Source organism: Musca autumnalis, unplaced genomic scaffold (genome assembly GCF_047663935.1).
Source record: "Musca autumnalis isolate F117 unplaced genomic scaffold, ASM4766393v1 scaffold_2, whole genome shotgun sequence".
In the NCBI taxonomy this organism is placed as follows: domain Eukaryota; kingdom Metazoa; phylum Arthropoda; class Insecta; order Diptera; family Muscidae; genus Musca; species Musca autumnalis.
In genome coordinates this window covers 92,466,040-92,485,776 of record NW_027411755.1, presented here as the reverse complement: position 1 = coordinate 92,485,776, position 19,737 = coordinate 92,466,040, and the positions used below count along the sequence as shown (strand labels likewise).

Below are 19,737 nucleotides of genomic sequence, written 5' to 3'. Positions count from 1 at the left end.
AAGTTATATTACGAAAATGAATAAAAGTTGTAAAGATTGTATATTATGGCTATTTTCCAATATATTTTAATAATTATTGCCAAAAATTCTTTTGAAATTGATTTGTTTTTACTTGTTGTTCTGCGTTAATAGAATCAACCATGACTCTTTTTCTCGTATTTCAATACATATGGTCTGTTCCAGAACTGCAAAAATCTACTAATTTTTACTACTTTTTTTGTTTTGTTCGTTAACATAAAGGAAAATTTTTTATCGGTGTAAATCATGTTAGATTCTTGCAGGTTTTTGTATCATATAAGAATAAGCAAAATCCGAAGTCTACTAATGACATATTTTACAGTACATTTTGTAAGCTTTTATTAAGCAAACAGATGGCGATTATAAATATTTGCAATAATTTTGTCGTGTAGATGTCTTAAAATATGAAATTTCATAAAAATATGAAATTTCTTGAATTTTTTTTTCAAACTCCCACACTGTTTGCTGGGGAGATTTTTCCCACAAAAAGACACAAAATTCTCCCACAATTCAAGATAGAGAATGTATACTTTTTTCCCATGGGAACAAATTCCCAATTCGAACTTCATTCAGAATGAGGGGAGATGGGAAATGGGAAAAAAACTCCCACAAAATTTTGTTCAGAATACGAAAATGTGGGAATGGGAAAAAATTCCCAACTCCCATGCGTTCAGAATAGGGCTGTCTATGTTTAACAGTAGATTTCTGTTAATCACTTCGTTTTGTATATTTTCCAGTTGGAGGTCAGCTTCCAATTGGACTAGTGCGCCTAGAACATTAAGCTATGTGTGTGCAAAATGCTCGCTCTTAAAAAAACTGAAAAGTGATCTGTTGTTACTTTCGCATTATACATATATCTACAACACACAACTCAACCCACCTCAATAAACATATCTCTGTGTATGTCTATGTTCGTATCAAAGTAGCAGCGTTGTTATATTCAGCTGTAAATATATCAAATAACTAGCAAGTATGTAAATTGCAGAATGTTGATGTAGGACCTACTCTACCTGTTTGTGCTATTGAGAATTTTCACTTCACTTCATAATCGAAACTAAAGTAAATTCCTCGCCTTTTTATTTTGCACAACCGGTTGTTTGTTTTAGATGTGCACTAGTAAAAGTGAAACAAAAACAGGTGTCAATAGTAGATATATCGCGCCTGTTCAACAAAAGGGTGGGTAACAACTCAAAATTTTATATTTTTCAGTATAGACAACTATTTATGTAAATATCAAAGGTATATTAGTATGCCATAGAGATAACGTGAAAAAATATTTTTCAGATTACGAATATATACAAAATAAATAAAATTTGCTAAATTTGTAGATATTTTATTATTTTTAAGACAATATGTTTTTTCGAATCATTTTTCTTAATATTTTCGTGCTCTTAGCTACAAGTTTGTAGAGGTCAAAACAAAATTAGAATTGATATTAGAGGCTCAGCCCAGATTTGTTGTAAAAGTCAATATTTAGCCATGTTTAGAGAGGCCAAAAAATCCAAACTGGATCTGAAAAAACATATCGTTATTAGGGGTTTTGTAGCCTGTGGATCTATTTTCATAAAATGAACATAAAAACCAGTATGGAAAGGATCAAATTATGGTGAGTCCGACTATACGAACCCCCCTACACCACCACCATTACAGTATATTTTGGTGACATTTTTTTTAGCAGAAATTTTGCCAACATTTTTAAATTTCTTCAAAATGTCTGTACAATTTTATGCTTGGAGCGTCAAATACATAAAGTTGGGCCAAAATATATATGGGAGCTGTATCGAAATCTGAACCGGTTTCAAAATTATTGGGCGAGTTTTTTTTTAGCGATTTCAATATAATTTGGCAAACGTATTTCTGAACCAAATTCCGCCACACATTCTAAATTTCATTGTAACTGTAATTCATTGTGTGATTCACATTTTCAACAAAAGGGTTGTAACTCAAGATTTCTTATTTTTCTTTTTGTTGTTAGGGTAGTGAGACTGGGGAATCAGCTGCCACTGGACTTACGTAATTTTACGTGTACCAATTATTATTATAGGCTTAAAGGCTTTGTAGGGTTTCTACTTTATTCAGTAACTATTCTTGCTCTTTTGTTGAGAGCTATACATAGTTAATACATTTGGTATTTTGTGTCCCGCCAACCTTTTCCACTGTCTTACTGGACTCCTTTGTTTAGTTGGTGACACTGGTTTGAGGTATTGATACTTGATTTCAATGAATTCTAGCTATAGATTATTGCTATTGTTAATTTACTATTTGTATGTAAGTCGAGCTTAATCTCATATTTGTTGTTTTCAAATTTAAAAACAACAAGTTTAAAGTGGGGTGTAGTTAAAATTGATTACTTTTGGGGATGGCAGAGAAGACTCTTAGTTCTCTTAGTTCTTTGTATTGAATCAAAGAACCCTTCCCCAATTTTATGACGACTCGAGCTCAAGAATAAGTGTGACTGATGAATTCATTTCAATGCGAATTCAACCGAAACGCCTAAAAACTCTCGTAGCCGCATATGTAAACCAAATTAACTACTCCCACTGGCATGTGTCTCCACATTGCAGAGAATGCACATAACTATTTTGATAGTTGTCGAAACTTTTTTTTTTCTATTTTATTGTATGAATTGTTAATTAGGGTATTGTGGCTACATAATATAAGATATTGGCCTGTGAGGCTTATTTATATTTTTCTGTATAATAAATGAAATGAGGCAAAAAACTGTTGAATTTTCAGGAAATCGCTCTTCAGGTCACAATTATTTTCCAATCGACGAAAAAACTTAACGAGTTCATTGTTGTGGGACTAACCACCTGTTTTTGGTAAACATTTTATTCTTCTTACACGAATTGTCAAATTTTGTAGATCAATTTACTCGCCTTAGCGCAAATGTAGAAATGGGGAGTTCTTAACTATATATGGAACTCATCTACGAAAAATTAAGTCTGTATGTCATCTGTGGGCTGAGCTATGGATACCTAAATTATTAGGAATAGACGAACGAACTGGCGTTAAAAAAGAATCCTACAACAATTTGTGAAAGTGGATATTTTAATTCACCAAAACGAAGAAAATGTCCATAGGAATGGTTTTCACTATAAGTTCACATTTTGGTTTACCAATCATACATATAACGAACGATATCTCTTGATTTTGTCACTTTTATGATTATTTCCCATTTGGTTTGATTTTTTTAAATTTCTTTCCTCGGTCCTTTTTTTAAACGTTAAATATCAAAACGAGTTCAAAAGAAATTCAATGTTGACATTTTGTTTGACCTCATTTTGATTAATAAGAGATTTGTTATCAATTTCTTTTGTTCTTCTTCAAAATTGAAATGCTGTGAAATTACGGTAGAAGTTTTTGTTTATTAATTATTTAGAACAAAGAACAAAATGAATATTGGCGTCGTTCTCAATCTGATGACGATATTTTATTCAACTTTCTATACGATCTGGTGTTGCAATATTAAAAGCAAATAATTTCCTCTCTAAAAACACAATATAAAAACTTTTTTCATAATGTTTTTTTTTTTTTAATTGTGCTAGCGAATTTTATGGAGTATATCAAATTGATAGAGATGGTAAATACCCATTAAAATGGGTAAATTGGGAACAAAGGGGTAAATACCTGGGTATTTACCCAATATGTGGGTAAACCATAGATGAACAAAATGAGCACTCGCCTTTAGATTTTCGTACGATTGACCATACAAATGCTCTCTTCGTGTTCATCGTTGGTATAAACTACAGAAACTAAAACCATACAATTAGATGCGAAAACGCAGTGTTTTAGCAAACGTTAACTGACCATGAATAAAATTACATTAGGTCTGTTCGATAACCCAAAAAATTGTACAAACTATTACAAAATGCTGTTAACAAACTTGTTCAGTAAAAGAGAAATGAGAAGTAGTTGCAAGTACTTGCAAATACTTTTTACTTGCGAAGTTATCTAACACGCCTATTTTTTGGATGCGGGTCAAGTTAAAATATGACCAATTATACTCATTATATTACCATATTATGGTAAATCTCTCATATATTGTGACAGCATAATTTTTATATTTGAGAGCTTTTTGAGCACTTTGTTGTAGTTATCCATTCACAAAAACATAAATGCTGGATCGAAATCCAAACTTTATAATATATCAGGTGGATTAACCCACGATTTTAATGGAAATCTTGAGATTTAAGTCCTCCTCGACAAAGCAATAATTTTTGCACTCATCGTTAAATTTTTCGCACAAGTAACTCAAACGACCGATTTGACATATAAAAAGTTTAGTCCGCCTGGTTCAACCGTTTATAAGGTATTCTTTTTGATTTTCTGTTTGAAAGAAAAACAAAATTTTGATTTCAAAATAAAATGTTATTTACCCAAATAAACACCCAGAAAAGAAAATTATCGGGTATTTACCTGGTATTTATTTACCCATGTTTTGGGTAAATATCGGGTAGAATCCCATCTATACACATTGAAGCTAATTTTATGCACGTTTGTTTGTAGTTTGATTATTCGTCGACAAAGTTTTCAATAATGCGGAAAAGGTTAGCTTCCTTTTGATAGATAAGAATAAGAATACATACGTATGTATGTTGTAGTACCAGGATGTTATTTAGTTACTCCTCGCCATGATTAGATTTAATGCAATAGACGCCATTATAAAATAACATTAAATAAAATATTGCTGGCTAACTGACCTTCGACAAACTGTACTTCATCTGGGGTTTTTGCAACAAAACATTCAATCAGTTATGGTCAACCGCCACAGTTGCTGTTACTTAGTATTTTCTGTGAATGCGGGTTATGCAAATACGCATTTTGTTTGTTGTAATGAGGCCAGTGCATTTACGATAACCTTTTAATCTCGATTTCTTGGCTGCGTTCTCGTCTTACGTCGCTTTAGTTGTTGTTGTCTTCCCGATATTTATCAACATGTACATGCATTTTGGTTACAATGCATTGTTCATCCACAGACTTTGTTTTAAAACTTGATCACGAGTTGCGTGCTGCATTTTTTGAATTAAATCAAGACAAAACACAATTCCATTTCGATCTTGGAAATCTTGTTTTTTTATTTTTAACTAATTATTGATTCAGTTTTCTTATTAATAAAATCTGTGTAAAACAAAGGGCGATCGGAAAAAATCTTCAAGATGTAAACATATGGAAATATGTTTACTAAGGTGGGTTTAACTGAAAGGGAAAAAATCGATGTTGGATTTTTTTTAGGCGGCACACATCTAAATCGTTTAGTTTTGTTAGATTTTGAGTTTACCAAAGTTTGAACACAATCGGAATATGTTAACACGTGCCACTGGGGCTTCGAAGTTTCCATAGTAATTTGTATGGGTCCAAAGACGAATTTTCACGAAATCGCTCTACAGACCACATTTATTGTCCAATCGACGAAAAAATCTTACCAGTTCTTTTATTTGGCTAAAAAAAAAACTAATCCTACAAAAAATCGTGAAAATCGTCTCGTATTTTAATATTAGCATATATAGGGCCCATAGAAACTTTGAGGCCCTAGTGGCACGTGTTAACATATTCCGATTGTGCAATCTTAATCTTAAAATCTAACAAAACAAAAAACTTTAGGTTGGTGCCGCCTAAAAAATCCTAAAATAGAATAGTCAGTATTTATAGTTCCTAAGATGTCCCCTTAATAAAGTTGTTGGAATTAATTATTTTTTTAAGGTTCGTTAGGTGGCCTTTTCCCCTTTATTCTTTATAATTCAAAACATATGTTAGTTGGTATTTAAATTTTGCATTTTAATGCGACGATAATATAATAGGATTTTCTCATATCTCATTCTATATATAGTTGAGCAAAATTATCAAAGAAAATGATCTATCGAAATGTTTATACAACACTTTGTAAATATAGATCTGTTATATCCCCTATGTACCAAAATTTCGATTAATATTAAGAGCTGTAGTTAAATCGTGGTCAAAGAAGTTATACATTTTAGAAGGGCATCGCGCAGTGAGAGTGCAGTCTATCTTGCATCTTGATCACGTCTTTTGTATGACTCTATGGTGAGTAAAGAAGCATTTCTTATAATGCTTCTGTGTATTTTTGAGCAACAAAAGCGATTTATCTAGCATTAAAACTAAAAATAGCCTTCCTGACCCTGTTTTTGGTGTATATTTTTAAGCAATTCTTAAATTATTTAAATAAAAAAAGAATTAAAATTAAAAAAATTAAGAAGATATCGACTTTCATGACTATCAGTGGATTGCTTGTGATAGTTCAATTTTGTTTGTTTGAAAAAAGTCGTCGATTTGGCATAGCCTTCATTTACAAAGGTTCGTTCCCAATTTTAGGAAGTTTGAAGGTATGATCCTCATGGAACAACCCAATAGGTCGAAATCTGACATTTTGAATTCTGATTAGGAAAAACTCTTCTTGTTAAAATAATTGAAGAAAGTACACCATCGATGAAAAAAGATTTTCTCAAATAAACAAACGATAGGAATTAAGACTCATTAGTTGAAAAAACCAAATAGTACATTAACAATAACAAATACATATGTACATGAGTTGAATTTAACTGCAATGAATTCTTTATTTTGCAGAAAACTTTTATTCGACAACCCCATTATTGGATAATTCACTCGAAAGCCCTGTCACCAATCCCATTCAGGCAATCAAGGTACAGAGCCCGACTGAAATCAATCATTTCAGTTTTGCCAATCATAATGCTTCGGTTTTAACACAATTAACGCCGCCAAGTTCACCACCACAAACAGCTGCTTCGTCACCGATACCTACATCATCATCCCCAGCGTTATTGGAGACAGTAACAGCCGCCAACCAAATACCAATAGGCGTAAGTGTAATTTAGTGTGTTCTTCTTTCACTATAGAAAATATTAAAATCCTACCTTCTTTTTAGATAAATGATGTTTTACAACAAAATCATCTGAGTGGTTCAGAGCCTACATCACCAGTTCCGCAAACACAACAATTCACCTTTGCCAACTGGAATAACAACAATTCCGCAAATCAAAAAGAAAGTACAACAGATTCTAGTTCCGAGGATGACATTGAATTCAATACCCAGCTAATCGATGACATATTGAAATCTGCTGCCGATAAATATTTTGAGGATAGCGAAACCCAATCATCCATTTCTGCTCCATCCCACTTGGAGTACACGGATGACGAATGGCTGCCATCATCTGGCAGTTGTTCGCCTCTGCAACAATTATCGGTTGAAAACTTTAGTGAAACATCAAGTGAGCTATCCTCACCATCGCCAGCCAAAAAACGAACACGCCCCTATGGCCGTGGTGTTGAGGATCGTAAGATTCGCAAAAAAGAACAAAACAAGAACGCCGCCACTCGCTATCGTCAAAAAAAGAAGCTGGAAATGGAACAGATACTCATAGAGGAACAGGAATTGACCAAACGCCACGAAGAGTTGAAATCTATGTTGGCTGAACGTAAACGTGAAGCCAAATACTTGAAAACCCTTATTCGAGAATTCTATATGAAAAAGAAAATATAATATATATATTCTCCGAGTCTGTTGTAGTTCTGTTTCTTGGAAATCAAAAATCAATTCTTCATTTTCGCATACATACATATCTTTTTATTTTTATATCAATTTTATTTTAATTTTATATGTACTTTAAGAAAGATGTTCTAAATTTAAATACATACCATACGTATGTGTACATGTCGATTTGCAAAATTGTCGTATTTTATCTTTATAATGTCACATGTCCTGAAATTTTATAATTTTTCTTTCTCTATGACTTCTTTTATTATTCAATACAAAATGTCCGAAGCGTGTTTGATCGATGTTTAGAAATGCAATTTGTTTATTTTATCTCTAACTTGACACTTATGACATGATCCATTAAAAAGATCATTGATTTTATTTTGTCAGTTGGGTGAAATAAACCTTTCAAACTTTGAAAAACAGACCATGAAAGAGATAAACACCATCGTTTCAAATGAAACTCTAAGGAAAAAAGGTTGAATGTAATGCATTTCTTTACATTAGAAAATATGTTTCTTATTCATTTTATAAATAAAGGGTTTACACATAATATCGTTTGTGGTTTTATTTGTTCAAATGTATATACGTATGTATAGAAAATACAAAGTGCAAGTGAGTTCTAATCCACCTATTGAGGATTATGTTATGGGTAGTATGTAGCTCGTTTTTGTTCCGACAATGAAATTGCAACACAATGAAAAGGCATCCGTTTTTGAACTTTTCCAAAGCCTCAGCAGAGGAGCCTTCGGAGTGATCGTAATGCTTGATACTGCCACATTTTTACAAAATATAACATTTTTTATACGCTCCAACCTAATATGGAGGCTAAAATTAAGGGGTTGATTATGGATAGCAACTCAACTGTAGTTGCGTTGCCAGAAGAGAAAATCATCCAATTAAAATGAGCAAAAATATGGAAATTTTTGTCAAATTCAATCAAAATCAGTGTTTTGAACCTTTAGCTATTAATTTAATTGTAAAAAGTATAAATTTTAATGCGGAAATAGAAAATTCTATTACTAAGGGTTCGATTATCGATTGCAATTATCGTTGAGCGGAGTTGCCAGTTGTCAAAATTACTTTATGTATGGCAACCTTCAACTGATGTTGCGAATCTCAGTTGACGAACCGGCTATTTTTCAGCAACCAGTTATTTTCAGTTGCAGTGAATATTTTCGAAGAAACAAGAAGTAAAATTGAAAGGAAAAAAACATTTTCTTAACAATTGTTGATTATTTGCATGATTAATTAATTTGGTGTATCAAAAATATGGTGAAAATAACAACAAAATAACAGTTTGAAATATTAATTGATAAATTGAGTGCAAATCCAATGTACACATGGGTTCCATCTATACAGCCGACTACACCAGTGAATTTCGTTTTTATATAAAAATGATTTTTTTTTATTTTTGTCTTATTAAGGCGAAGGTAATTTAAAGTGATATTTAATTAAGGGGTCGATCATCGATAACAATTATCGTTGAGTGGCGTTGCCAATTGTCAAAATTGATCCACGTATGGCAACACTCAACTGAAGTTGAGAATCTCAGTTGACGAAGCGGCTGTTTTTCAGCAACCACCAATTTTCAGTTGCAGTGAACATTTTCGAAGAAACACAAAGTAAAATAGAAGGAAAAATAAACATTTTGTTAACAATTATTGATTCTTTTCATCATTAATTAATTTTGTGTATCAATATGGTGAAAATAACGACAAAGCAACAGTTCGAAACTTTAATTGATAAACTGAGTGAAAATCCAAACTTAGCCCGAGGAGTTCGGGTTTTTGGTGAAACCAAGGCCAAAGCGGATGAAGCGTGGAGGTCCATTTCGGACAGTTTAAACTGAAAACTGGCAGAGAGTCTGGATTTACTTTAAAGCAAAGTTGAAAAATAAAATGGCTCAAAATAAAAGAAACTTCAACGCCACTGGTGGTGGTCCATCACAAGAAGTGAATTTATCGCCTTTGGAACAGAAAGCAGCAAATCTTTTGCAAATGAATTTGGTGACAAATCCAGTAGGTTCAGTTTTTGGTATTGAGGAATTATGGGATAAAGATGAAGTAGAAATAATGCCAACTGTTGAAGCGGAGCAAGCCGTTGATTCTTCTCCCCAACCAGAAATGGACTGAAATAATTTACTGATTATACAGATCATTCCACATGAACATCAACTTACAGTGCAGATGGCAATTCCAATGGATTCGACTTGTCCCTCAAATTTCTTCTAAAAGATGCAATGTCCTGTACATTTTCTTCATCATCAAAAAATAATTCCACCGAACTTATCATTTTTTTGGGATAGCAAATAAAACTTGACGGTCCAAAGATTCAAAGGCCAGGTTTTATTCCAATCTTGGGTTGTTTTTCAAATTTGCTCGAAAACTCAGCCAAAAATATTAAAATATTGTCCAGAATACACAAAAGAGTTAGCCAAAGCGCAAATTATTTTCAAAATAGTTTTTTTTTTGGAGAATAGAGATCACAAGTTTGAAAAAACACTGATCGATAACATGTTTATCGACCACCCAGTTGAGTTGACATTAATGGTACAATATTTCATCTCAGTCGCGCAGACACTTGACAACGCAACTCAAGTTTAGTGGCAATGCAAGATAGACCCATAATTCTCTTTCGAGTTGAGCTTATTAGACCTATTATATACATTGAAAAATTAGGAGTTTACCGAAGTCCCACGCATTCAACCATTACGCTACGTTTCTCGGGTGGTTAAGCCGATCTTCAGGCGTATTGAATGTTGTTTTTGTGGCAGACGAAGGCAAAGCTTGGGAACTAGTATATATATCGCACTTCATTAGATAAATGCATATGCGAAATTATGTCAGTTAATTGAAACTCCAAACTTTTTCTATAGTCCTGCTTGGTATTCCCATTTTTCAATGTTCACAAATACTATGGTAAGTTTTATTCCTACGTCATTAGTAAGTAATTGCTCTCCTATATCAGAAGATTTTTGATCATCAATTATTGTCTACTAATAATTAGAGAAAAATGATTTCGATTTATGTCAAAACGAGTCGAATTGTTTTCCATCACATAGCCGAAAGTTTTGATAAGTTGATGGTAGCTCAGAACGCTAAGACGCCGGCAACCTTGACACTCAGTTGTCTGAGACCCAGGTTCGAATCCCAGCCTGGCTCATGCTGTAATTATTTTTTAATTTTGCCTTATTAAGGCGAAGGTCATTTAAAGTGATATTTAATTAATTCTCTTTCGAGTTGAGCTCATTAGACCTATGATGATTTTTTTTGTATTTTTTCCTCCTCCGTCAATTTCGAAACGATCCAATTTGTCCTCTATGAAGTGGACAACTTCCTTCAATACGTTCGACAATGTAGATTGAGCCATGCAAATGTTGTATTCATTGCCATGGGACTTTTGGAAACTTCCCTCCGCAAAAAATCTCAACGCAGCGCACACTTTTAAAAGTGGTGGTATTGCTGTTTATCTGTAACTTACTTTGAAGTCATCCTTTAACGTTTCCACAATGTAAACTACGGTATCCTTTGGTAATCGAAAATACGCATTAAACCTAAAATAATTTACTGATTATACAGATCTTTCCAACATGAGCTTCAACTTACAGTACAGATGGCGATTCCAATGGTTTCGACTTCTCCCTCAAATTTCTTCTAATAGATGTCATGCCCTGTACATTTTCTTAATCATCAAATTGTGCCTTTTGGATATAATAGAGTTCACAAGTTTGAAAAAAATAACACGTTTATCGACAACCCAGTTGGGTTGACACCAATAATACAACATTTCGTCTCAGTTGTGCCGACAATTGACAACGCAACTCAAGTTTAGTGGCAATGCATAATCGACCCCTAAATTATAAAACGGGGGTATCTATACGTTCCATATGAAATTTGTCGGTATAGGTCTACGCTCAGCGTTGCCGACAGGTTTTGGTCAGAAATCTTCATAAAAATCGTTAAATCGTCAACAAAATTTGGAAAATAGTCAACATTTTATAAAACGAAGATTTATGGCCGTTTATCGCCGATCTTTAAGCAAATTTTTATGTCAGTAAGACTCTCAACAGCCGATATTCCGTCACAGCAATAAACTTTGCATAATCAGACTCAAATACACATATAAAAATTTTTTTACAAGGTGAACAATTTTTGTACGAGCAAAATTTGCATAATGCTGATTTGGGAGTAATGCAACGAATGCAAATTAGTGTTCAAAAGGGGTCCTTATTAAACATTTAAAGGGTGACCATCGATAAAATCGGGTTTTCCTGAATTGTTCCCAAGAAAAATGAAACTAGGGGTTCTTAAATCCAGTTCCATACTAGAGTAATTTTATGAAATTGTAGTAGTGGGGAAATCGATTTAAGAACCCCTAGTTTCATGCACGAATACAAAGCAACTGACAATACGGAAGTCGGCCTTATTCTTTGTGGGAGGTAAAAGCCTTTCTGGCTGAAATTCGTCGGTGTAGGTCCACGTTTCGATATAGCCCCCATAGAACGGTACCTCCCGATTTTCGTAATTCTGAAGGTTGTGACGTCAATATCCCACCGAAAACTGAAATTTGTTATTTAGTTTTCCATGGGGTTATAAAATATTAAAGAAGAAAATTATCAGTATAGGTTCACGTCTTCCTATAGATGGTCGGCCATTCAGAGTTCTGTTAACAACTTTTGACAACAAACATAGGCCCATTATTACATCCTTTCTGTAGATAAATTTTGGCCGGTATCGGGCAGATAACCCGTTTTTTTGTTCATACATGTTTCCTTTAATAATAAGTGTCAGATAAATTAAAAGGAACTTTGTGTTCCTTTTAAAATTTAAACTGCGCCCGAGAGTATGCTGCACCAAAAGCAAGAACAAATTGTCAGCAAATTCAAATCAACCAATCAGATTTTAGTAAATTTTATGTATACAGACTTTTTTGCTTGATATTGCCATATTTTTACAAAATTTAACATTTATATTAAATGGAAGATGTAATAACAAATCCCTGGTAATGCGAACTTTTTTCTTTAATTTTCTTAACGTAAGGTATAACTAAAATGGACTTTAAAGACAAGATGTAAGAACGGGCCATAATTGATTTTATATTATTGTGATTTGAGTTTCTTTGTATTTTAAATCACAATAATGTTTTTGACAACAAACATAACAATCAGGTGGGCTTAGTGTCCAAATGTATAAATTGTGGTTTTTGGTATTTGAGTCTAAAAACTCTCCGCCAGAAATTTGTAGGTAAAGATCGACGTTTTGATATAGCCCCATGGAACGGTACCTACCGAATTTCGGTATTTTGAAGGCTAGCCACATTCACCCTTATTACGGTTGGCGTAGTCGTATGCATGAAGTTTCGTAGACGTTGTCGTAGTTCACATTTGTTATTTGATGAAAAAATATGCACTACGGACATTTTTGTATTTTACAGCATCTTAGATCCACAAAAATCATCATTCTTAGGATTAATTTTTTGGGTTAAAAACATTTATTTTTTGATGCGACAAATCAGTATTACGTATGGCGTTGAGGAACGACAAAAGAGACGTTGCCAATTTTGTTAACGACAGCACATAAAAAGAAAATCAAATCAATTTCAAAATAATTTTTAGGCAATAATTATTAAAATATATTGGAAAACAACTAAAATAAAGGCAACATTTTGCTATCTTTATATATTTTCCTAAGACAAAACTCGTGTTTTGTCAGATGACAAACTTTCTACAGAAAATCTGTTAGAATCCTCATTTTACAATTCATGCAAAGCAATTTGCTTAATTCTTGTACATAAGATGATTTCAAACAATTTGTTTTACACTTTAAAAAATATATATGTATTTAATTTTTTTTAATTTTGTATAAGAAACAATTGTCGTTGTCGTAAATGTTACGTAGTACCAAAAAATAACACTACGACAACGGCACAAACGTCTACGCCAAATGTTTATTTTGATTGTAAAAAGTGTAGGGTTGGTTTTTATTCTGGATGAAAAGTTTAAAAATGATCTACTAACAATTCTACACGTTTTTTTTTTTTCAAAAAATTCTTTAAAATGTATATTTTTGCTTTTTTGTAAAAATACATACATAATAAAAATTAGTCGTTACGACACGTAAACTTCCAATTTTTGATACGACAACGCTAACCGTAGAAAGGGTGATTATTTTACCGAACTTGCTGAAATGTAGTGTTTAGTCTTCTTCATAAACGAAAGGAAACTAATTGTTCCATTTTACTTTAATACAGCTCGTGATGGATGGTATAACAAGTTCGGCCTGGCCGAACTTAACGCCGTTCTTACTTGTTCCAAATGGAAGATGTAAAAACAAATCCATGGTGCAGTTTTCGAATTACAATTACTACTGATTATTGATTACTAAACGCACACATTATAGAGAAAAGATAAGTGTATTTATTTCAAATGCTTTGTTAAACGTTTGCAATATGTTTCGACCTTTATCATAAACTTTTAGACACGCACACCTGTCCCTCTTAACTTTATATGCATTTACTTCAGTTTCACACATCTCGTTCAATTCTAGCGTTATACATTTCATATTCGTCGAATTTATGTGATGCAATGATTTACCTCTCCACTCGTAATTGCCTATAATTGAGAGCGTCTCCAATCGAACACATTTTTCTAATATTGGCTGTAACAATTCATCGGTCAGTTGCGAAAAATTTAAATCCAAAAATCGCAAGCTTGAAGATAGATTTAAAATACACTCCTGATAAGCATCATTGAATTGCACGTAGTTAAGTGTTAAATCTTGAATGGATCCTCCATGAAGACATAATGGTTTTAGATATAGACTAATAAATTTCTCCGCGTTTAAAGAATACCCAACAGAAATGTTCAATGTTGTCAGAGTTTTCCCGATAATCTCAAGTTGGTATGGTGTAAATGCTGGAGGGTCTCTCAGACTAAAATTTAGAGATTTCAGTTGAGAGATTCTTTTAAGAGCAACATTATCGATACGTTTATTCAGAGTATTTAGTATTCCAAAGGTCTCCTGTATTGTCAAGTATTCAAATATTTCCAGTAGACAATCATCGTTTAGATCGAAAATAGTAGTATAGTCGTTTCCATGAGATACCTGTAAGGAAAAAAGTATATCATCATAAATGCCAAAAGTCGTAAATAACAATTTATAAGTTTACAGTAGGAGCAAAAATTGTTATAAAATGAAAAACTGAAATATTAATCTGATAAGGGCGAGTATTTGGGATATTATCAATCATATACGAATGGAAGTAAGTAATGAAACCAAAATCGTGGCAACGCTTGGTTTTGGGATCCGTCATTACAACAAAATCTGCAATATTATTCCATTTTCCGATTACCATTTCTTGGATAGGATCGTTATTTTTTAACGTAGAAACTTGAAATTTTGCAGGAGCATGTTTTCCATAAGTGGAAAAGTTAGGAACTTAAGGCATCGTCACATAAGAAGCATGGCATTCTAGCTTAAGTCATATCTGGTAAATAAATAAAGACCAAGTTCGACCTAATTCAAATGTGATTCTGAAATCTTTTTATTAGGTCTTTTATCAGATATGACTTCAGCAAGAATGCCTGCTACCATTAATGACCGTCATTACCTTATTTTTATTCAAAATTTCTGATTCTTCTGGCTGTTGCATTATGATGCAATGTTAGATATGGTATTACATTTGTCTGCAGATCAATATAAGATAATTAAATTGTTATGCTTCCAGCTGACACATTTTTTGTTCGAACGGCGACTCGGGACAAGCGTCTCAGCAAGGAGGAATCGTAAAAGAACCTGCTCCAGATGCAGAATCTATTCAGAAACTGTGGTGGGAGTAGATGGCGCACTTAGACGATCTTCGTTTGCAGACAAAGATCGTTGCAACGGAAGCCAAATTCTGTCAAGATAATTAAATTGTTATGCTTTCATCAAAGCAAATTTTGTTATTTTTTAAGGAGGAAGGAGCTTATATTTCGTTTGAGTTGATGTTGTTTTTCGTTTGTAAACAAAAAACATCTGTTATCCATGTTATCCGTTCCCTTATCCGCAACCCAGCCCGAAACAGAGTTGTGTTCAATAATGAAATGTTGATTCACTGTTGCATTTTAAAATGACAATTGCTGTATGGCAATACCATACAGTACATTAACCGTTACATTTTGGTAATTTGAAAAGTTCTTTGATATTTATAAGGGCGAAACCTATAGCTCTGCGTGTGCGTTCAAAAATACAAAAACAAAATACATGTATTTGTTGTTTTCAATTTGAAAAACATGTATTTTGTTTTTGTATTTTTGAACGCACACGCAGGTTTCGCCCTAACAAACAATTAAAAATGTAAATAAATGATAGTCATTATTTTCCACTCTTATACTATGTTTACATTTACGAAATCCACTCGATTTCAACTGTCAATTCCATTGCTCAAACGTCAAATGAAATCCAATCGATTTCAGATGAGTTTTCATTTGACATATACACAAATGGTCTGTTCCTTTACTTTTGAAAGTGGTAAAACCGGCAAAAGTAGCAAAAGTTGTAAACTGCTCTCATATGAATTGTATGGTGTCTGAAGTAAAGGAACGCTTTTCGAGTAAAAAGTGGTAAAACTTGAAGATTCTTGCATGTAAAGGAACAGAGCTAAAGGAATTGACAGATGAAATCGAGTGGATTTCGTAAATGTAAACCAAGCATTATAATATAATTACATCCAAGACAAATAATTAGTCCAAATTCCTTGAACATGAGGCGAACGCATCTTTCATTAATAAGACCATTATTACGTGCTACTTTTTGTGATTGGTTGGATTATTCGAACAGTAATTTTTAAGTTAAAGAGATAATCCTCTTGTATTTGATGCCAAGTTGAAATTTTTGAAGCCACCAAATGTATCAAATGTATTTATTCGTGTTAGAGAAACATGCCGATAAAACGAATTGGAATAAAGTTCTTCTGAACCCAAATCAATTCTCCTCTTTAGTCTTACAGTATGTTTATATATAACCGGATTTAACAAACCCACTGGGTTTCAAATGTCAATTCCATTGCTTATATTTCAAATAAATCCTCATAAAGACGGTTAAGCCCGCAAAAGGCTATAATATAAATATGGCATTAAATCTATTAATTTTCAATTAATTAATATGCAATTATCATACCAGAAAATAAGTTTCCAGAATAATGCTGTCCAATATTTACTCCTTTTTAACGAACACCAAGATCTTTTTTCGATAGAATGAGCTTATATTGCTCAACCCTGTGTGGCAGTTTTGTACTTTGGTGTTATAACAATGTTGGACCTTCGAGATTTGACACATTAAATTGCAGTGTTTTACCGAATCGCGCACCTTTTCAGCCGTCGAAGTTGTGTTAGGTTGAGAAGAGGGTAGTGAAGCCACAGTGGACCGGTTTTGTCCATGTTTTTAACTCTAGATGAGCCGCGTTTAGGGGTTTAGCATTGTCTAAATTAACTATGGTTAATTCTTTGGCATTCGTTGCCGAAGAGTTAGCTATCTCGTAATCTCTAATCCCTGCATGTCCTTCTTAGCCCAGTCAAAATAGACATGCGTATTAGGAGAAAATAACAAAAATTCCCACAACCCTGAATTTTGGTGGAGAGCTAGGGTTCCCATCGATCCCATGTGTGCAAAAAAATTATTCTTGGTCAAAGGTCATTTTTGGAGTCATTATTCAGTTTTTTTAATTTTTCTCAAAAACGGTAAGACTTAGCAAAAACCGGCTAAAGTGAAAGTTGAAGATTTAACAATTATCTACAAGTATGGCCTTTATGATTCTTAAAAAGACCTACCTACCGCGATCTAAAGGTCAAATTAAAAATGAGCCGCGTAAGTACATTATAAGGCGAACCGGTTAAAATAGCCACACTATGTGTTAGGTATTTCCATAAGCTTTCAAACGATATCCACTTTGCAGTAATCGGTTCAGTAGAACCGTTCTAACCCGGTTTTTAAATCTTGACAGGTCGAATAACCGGCGAAACGGATCCGCCTCCCATGAAAATTATATTTTCCCGTAATCAGCGCAACAAGCTCCACCTTCGGACAAAACATCATAAAAATCGAAGAGTTTTCGTTGGGGTCGTTCCCGTTGGGATTTTGATTACACTGTGGGTTAAATGGGCTATTTTTGCATAAAATGATAAGCTTTCCTTTACGCAGCATATAACTCGTGTGGTGTCGAGAGTAAATTGGGCCCTAAGATCTCTTTACAGCACTGATTTGTCTTTGCCATCTTTTGTCAAAGAGCGTTTAGTTAAGGCTATTGTTCTTCCATCTATACCATGACACAATTACCAAGGTAGTGGCATCGTAAAATTTTGAATATGTAATGTCAAAACTTTCTTTATGTTGTTGTGGAAATTACAATAAAAATAATTTTTTTATAAAGGGATTTGACTTTTCATATTCGATCAGCTGGTGTGATACCACTACCTGGTAGTTCTGCCATGATCTATACTGTATTATTTTGAAATTTATTCGGGTACGGCACAATGTTGTTTGAACTTGGTACAGCTGTCTTTGAACCGAGCGGTGCGGTACATTTATGGTTTGAAAAGTCGTTCACATATATTGCAGTATGTGCACACATTTCTGGGCTGTTCGTTTTCCTCCTTTTTGAACTGTCGGTTGTTGCTCATGTTTTTCAAGCTAATTGTTTCTCAATGTCCGAAATTTCTGGTAAGGGCCTTTATGTTTTTTCATTCGTCAAGAAGCTTTCAGTTGCAAATTCCCCTAGTTGTTCATTTAATGGATACGTCATTCCTAGTTAGAGTGGCTCGTCTATACAATGTTTTGCCCCCTGCGTTAAAAAATTTCGGTGTTTCGTATACTACGTACTCCAACAAACTTCTTCAGCATTTCAAATAGTGTTATTGAAACGGATTTTTCTAGTATATATACATTAATTTTCGTTAATGCCTCTGAGAAGGCAGTCATAAAAAAATTGTTTTTTGTGGTTATGCCTAATGTGGTGTAGTATTAGCTATCTTACTTATGCGCATTTTTCCTTGAGGGAGGATAATTACTATTTTTTATAGTTTATTTATATTTTTATTTAATAAAATAATATTTTAAGAAATTATTTTAAGATTTTTTAATGTTTACTTATAAAAAATGGAGTAGTTTTTCCTGTTTAAGGTTTAGCTTAATGCGTACATACATATATTGTAATTTTTTTATTTATGGACCCCATCGCACAGTGCGAAATTTGGGAAGTTTAGTTGAACTTTAAGGGATTTTCAAAGTACATAAAATTAATTAACTGTTATTGAATTCGTTAGCTAAGTACTCCACTGCAAATGGTCCATACTCAGTTTGCCGATTTACTCCACGAAACGACTAAAAAATGCACTTTAAGTTGCACTTTTGTTTAATATTTTTTTTTGTAAGAAATGTATTTTTGATTCATTAAAAAAATGGAGTGGCGCGGACAAATGGTAAGTCAGTATGCCATGATTTATTTTTCTTAATATTTTACAAAACAATTATGATATTATACACTTTAAAAAATGCAAAAAACCCTTATTGTTTTCGTGCAATTTCAGTCGGAAAGAAGTGATTTTTTGATGTTTTCAAAATTAGTGATTTACCTACATTCACGTGCTAAGATATATATAATCTGAAAGATTGGATTCTCCTCTGTTCGCAAAGCTATAAAACTGCTGCGGTATCGCGCGGTCTTTGGATATATTCAAGATTTTCTAAAAAGACTTCGGGAATTTTATTCAGTTCCTTGTTCCAAAAGTGGAAGGTAAACGCGACAATGAACGCCATTGTTGACTGTGTTTTGAAGAAATGGACTCACTAATTCTAACAATGATAATTTCTGTAAAATTAGGAAACTTCTCGCAATTTTTCATAGTTTTGACCTGTAAATGTTGGTGATTTACATATAGGGCAAAATTTTTAGATGCTGCATTGCAAATACCAAAATACGTTAAAAATTGTAATGCAGTGCAGACCTGAACTTGATCTGAAAGACATTATTAACTAAATTAATGATACAGACCTGCTGAATGGACCAATAAACATTATAGATACAAATGAAAACAAAAAATATTGACATTTTACTCCTTAATAGATGTTTAGGGTTGTGGGGCTTCACCCAGAAGTGGACCTATGTTGACAGCTTTTGTGTGAGGAGGTTTTTTTATTCGCTAACATCTTAAAATTTACATTTGCATC

At 33.2% G+C, this 19,737-nt stretch overlaps 2 protein-coding genes across 2 annotated transcripts in view; one reads left to right on the top strand and one right to left on the bottom strand.

The window, feature by feature from the left end:
* crc (bZIP transcription factor crc) overlaps positions 1-8,084 on the top strand; it is a 37,102-nt gene extending 29,018 nt beyond the window's left edge. Inside the window, exons 4-5 of the mRNA XM_073968308.1 lie at positions 6,604-6,857; positions 6,923-8,084. Coding sequence (XP_073824409.1) covers positions 6,604-6,857; positions 6,923-7,537 — 869 coding nt within the window. The 3' untranslated portion in view covers positions 7,538-8,084. The remainder of the gene's footprint in view (positions 1-6,603; positions 6,858-6,922) is intronic.
* A 5,512-nt stretch (positions 8,085-13,596) lies between these two features.
* On the bottom strand, positions 13,597-15,504 carry LOC141394247 (uncharacterized). The gene is made up of 3 exons (XM_073968297.1): positions 15,459-15,504; positions 15,143-15,255; positions 13,597-14,637 (listed from the first exon to the last, which is right to left on the bottom strand). The coding sequence occupies exons 2-3, from the start codon at positions 15,182-15,184 to the stop codon at positions 13,927-13,929; spliced, it is 753 nt and encodes a 250-aa protein (XP_073824398.1). The 5' UTR covers positions 15,185-15,255; positions 15,459-15,504; the 3' UTR covers positions 13,597-13,926.
* Between the last annotated feature and the right edge of the window lie 4,233 nt (positions 15,505-19,737).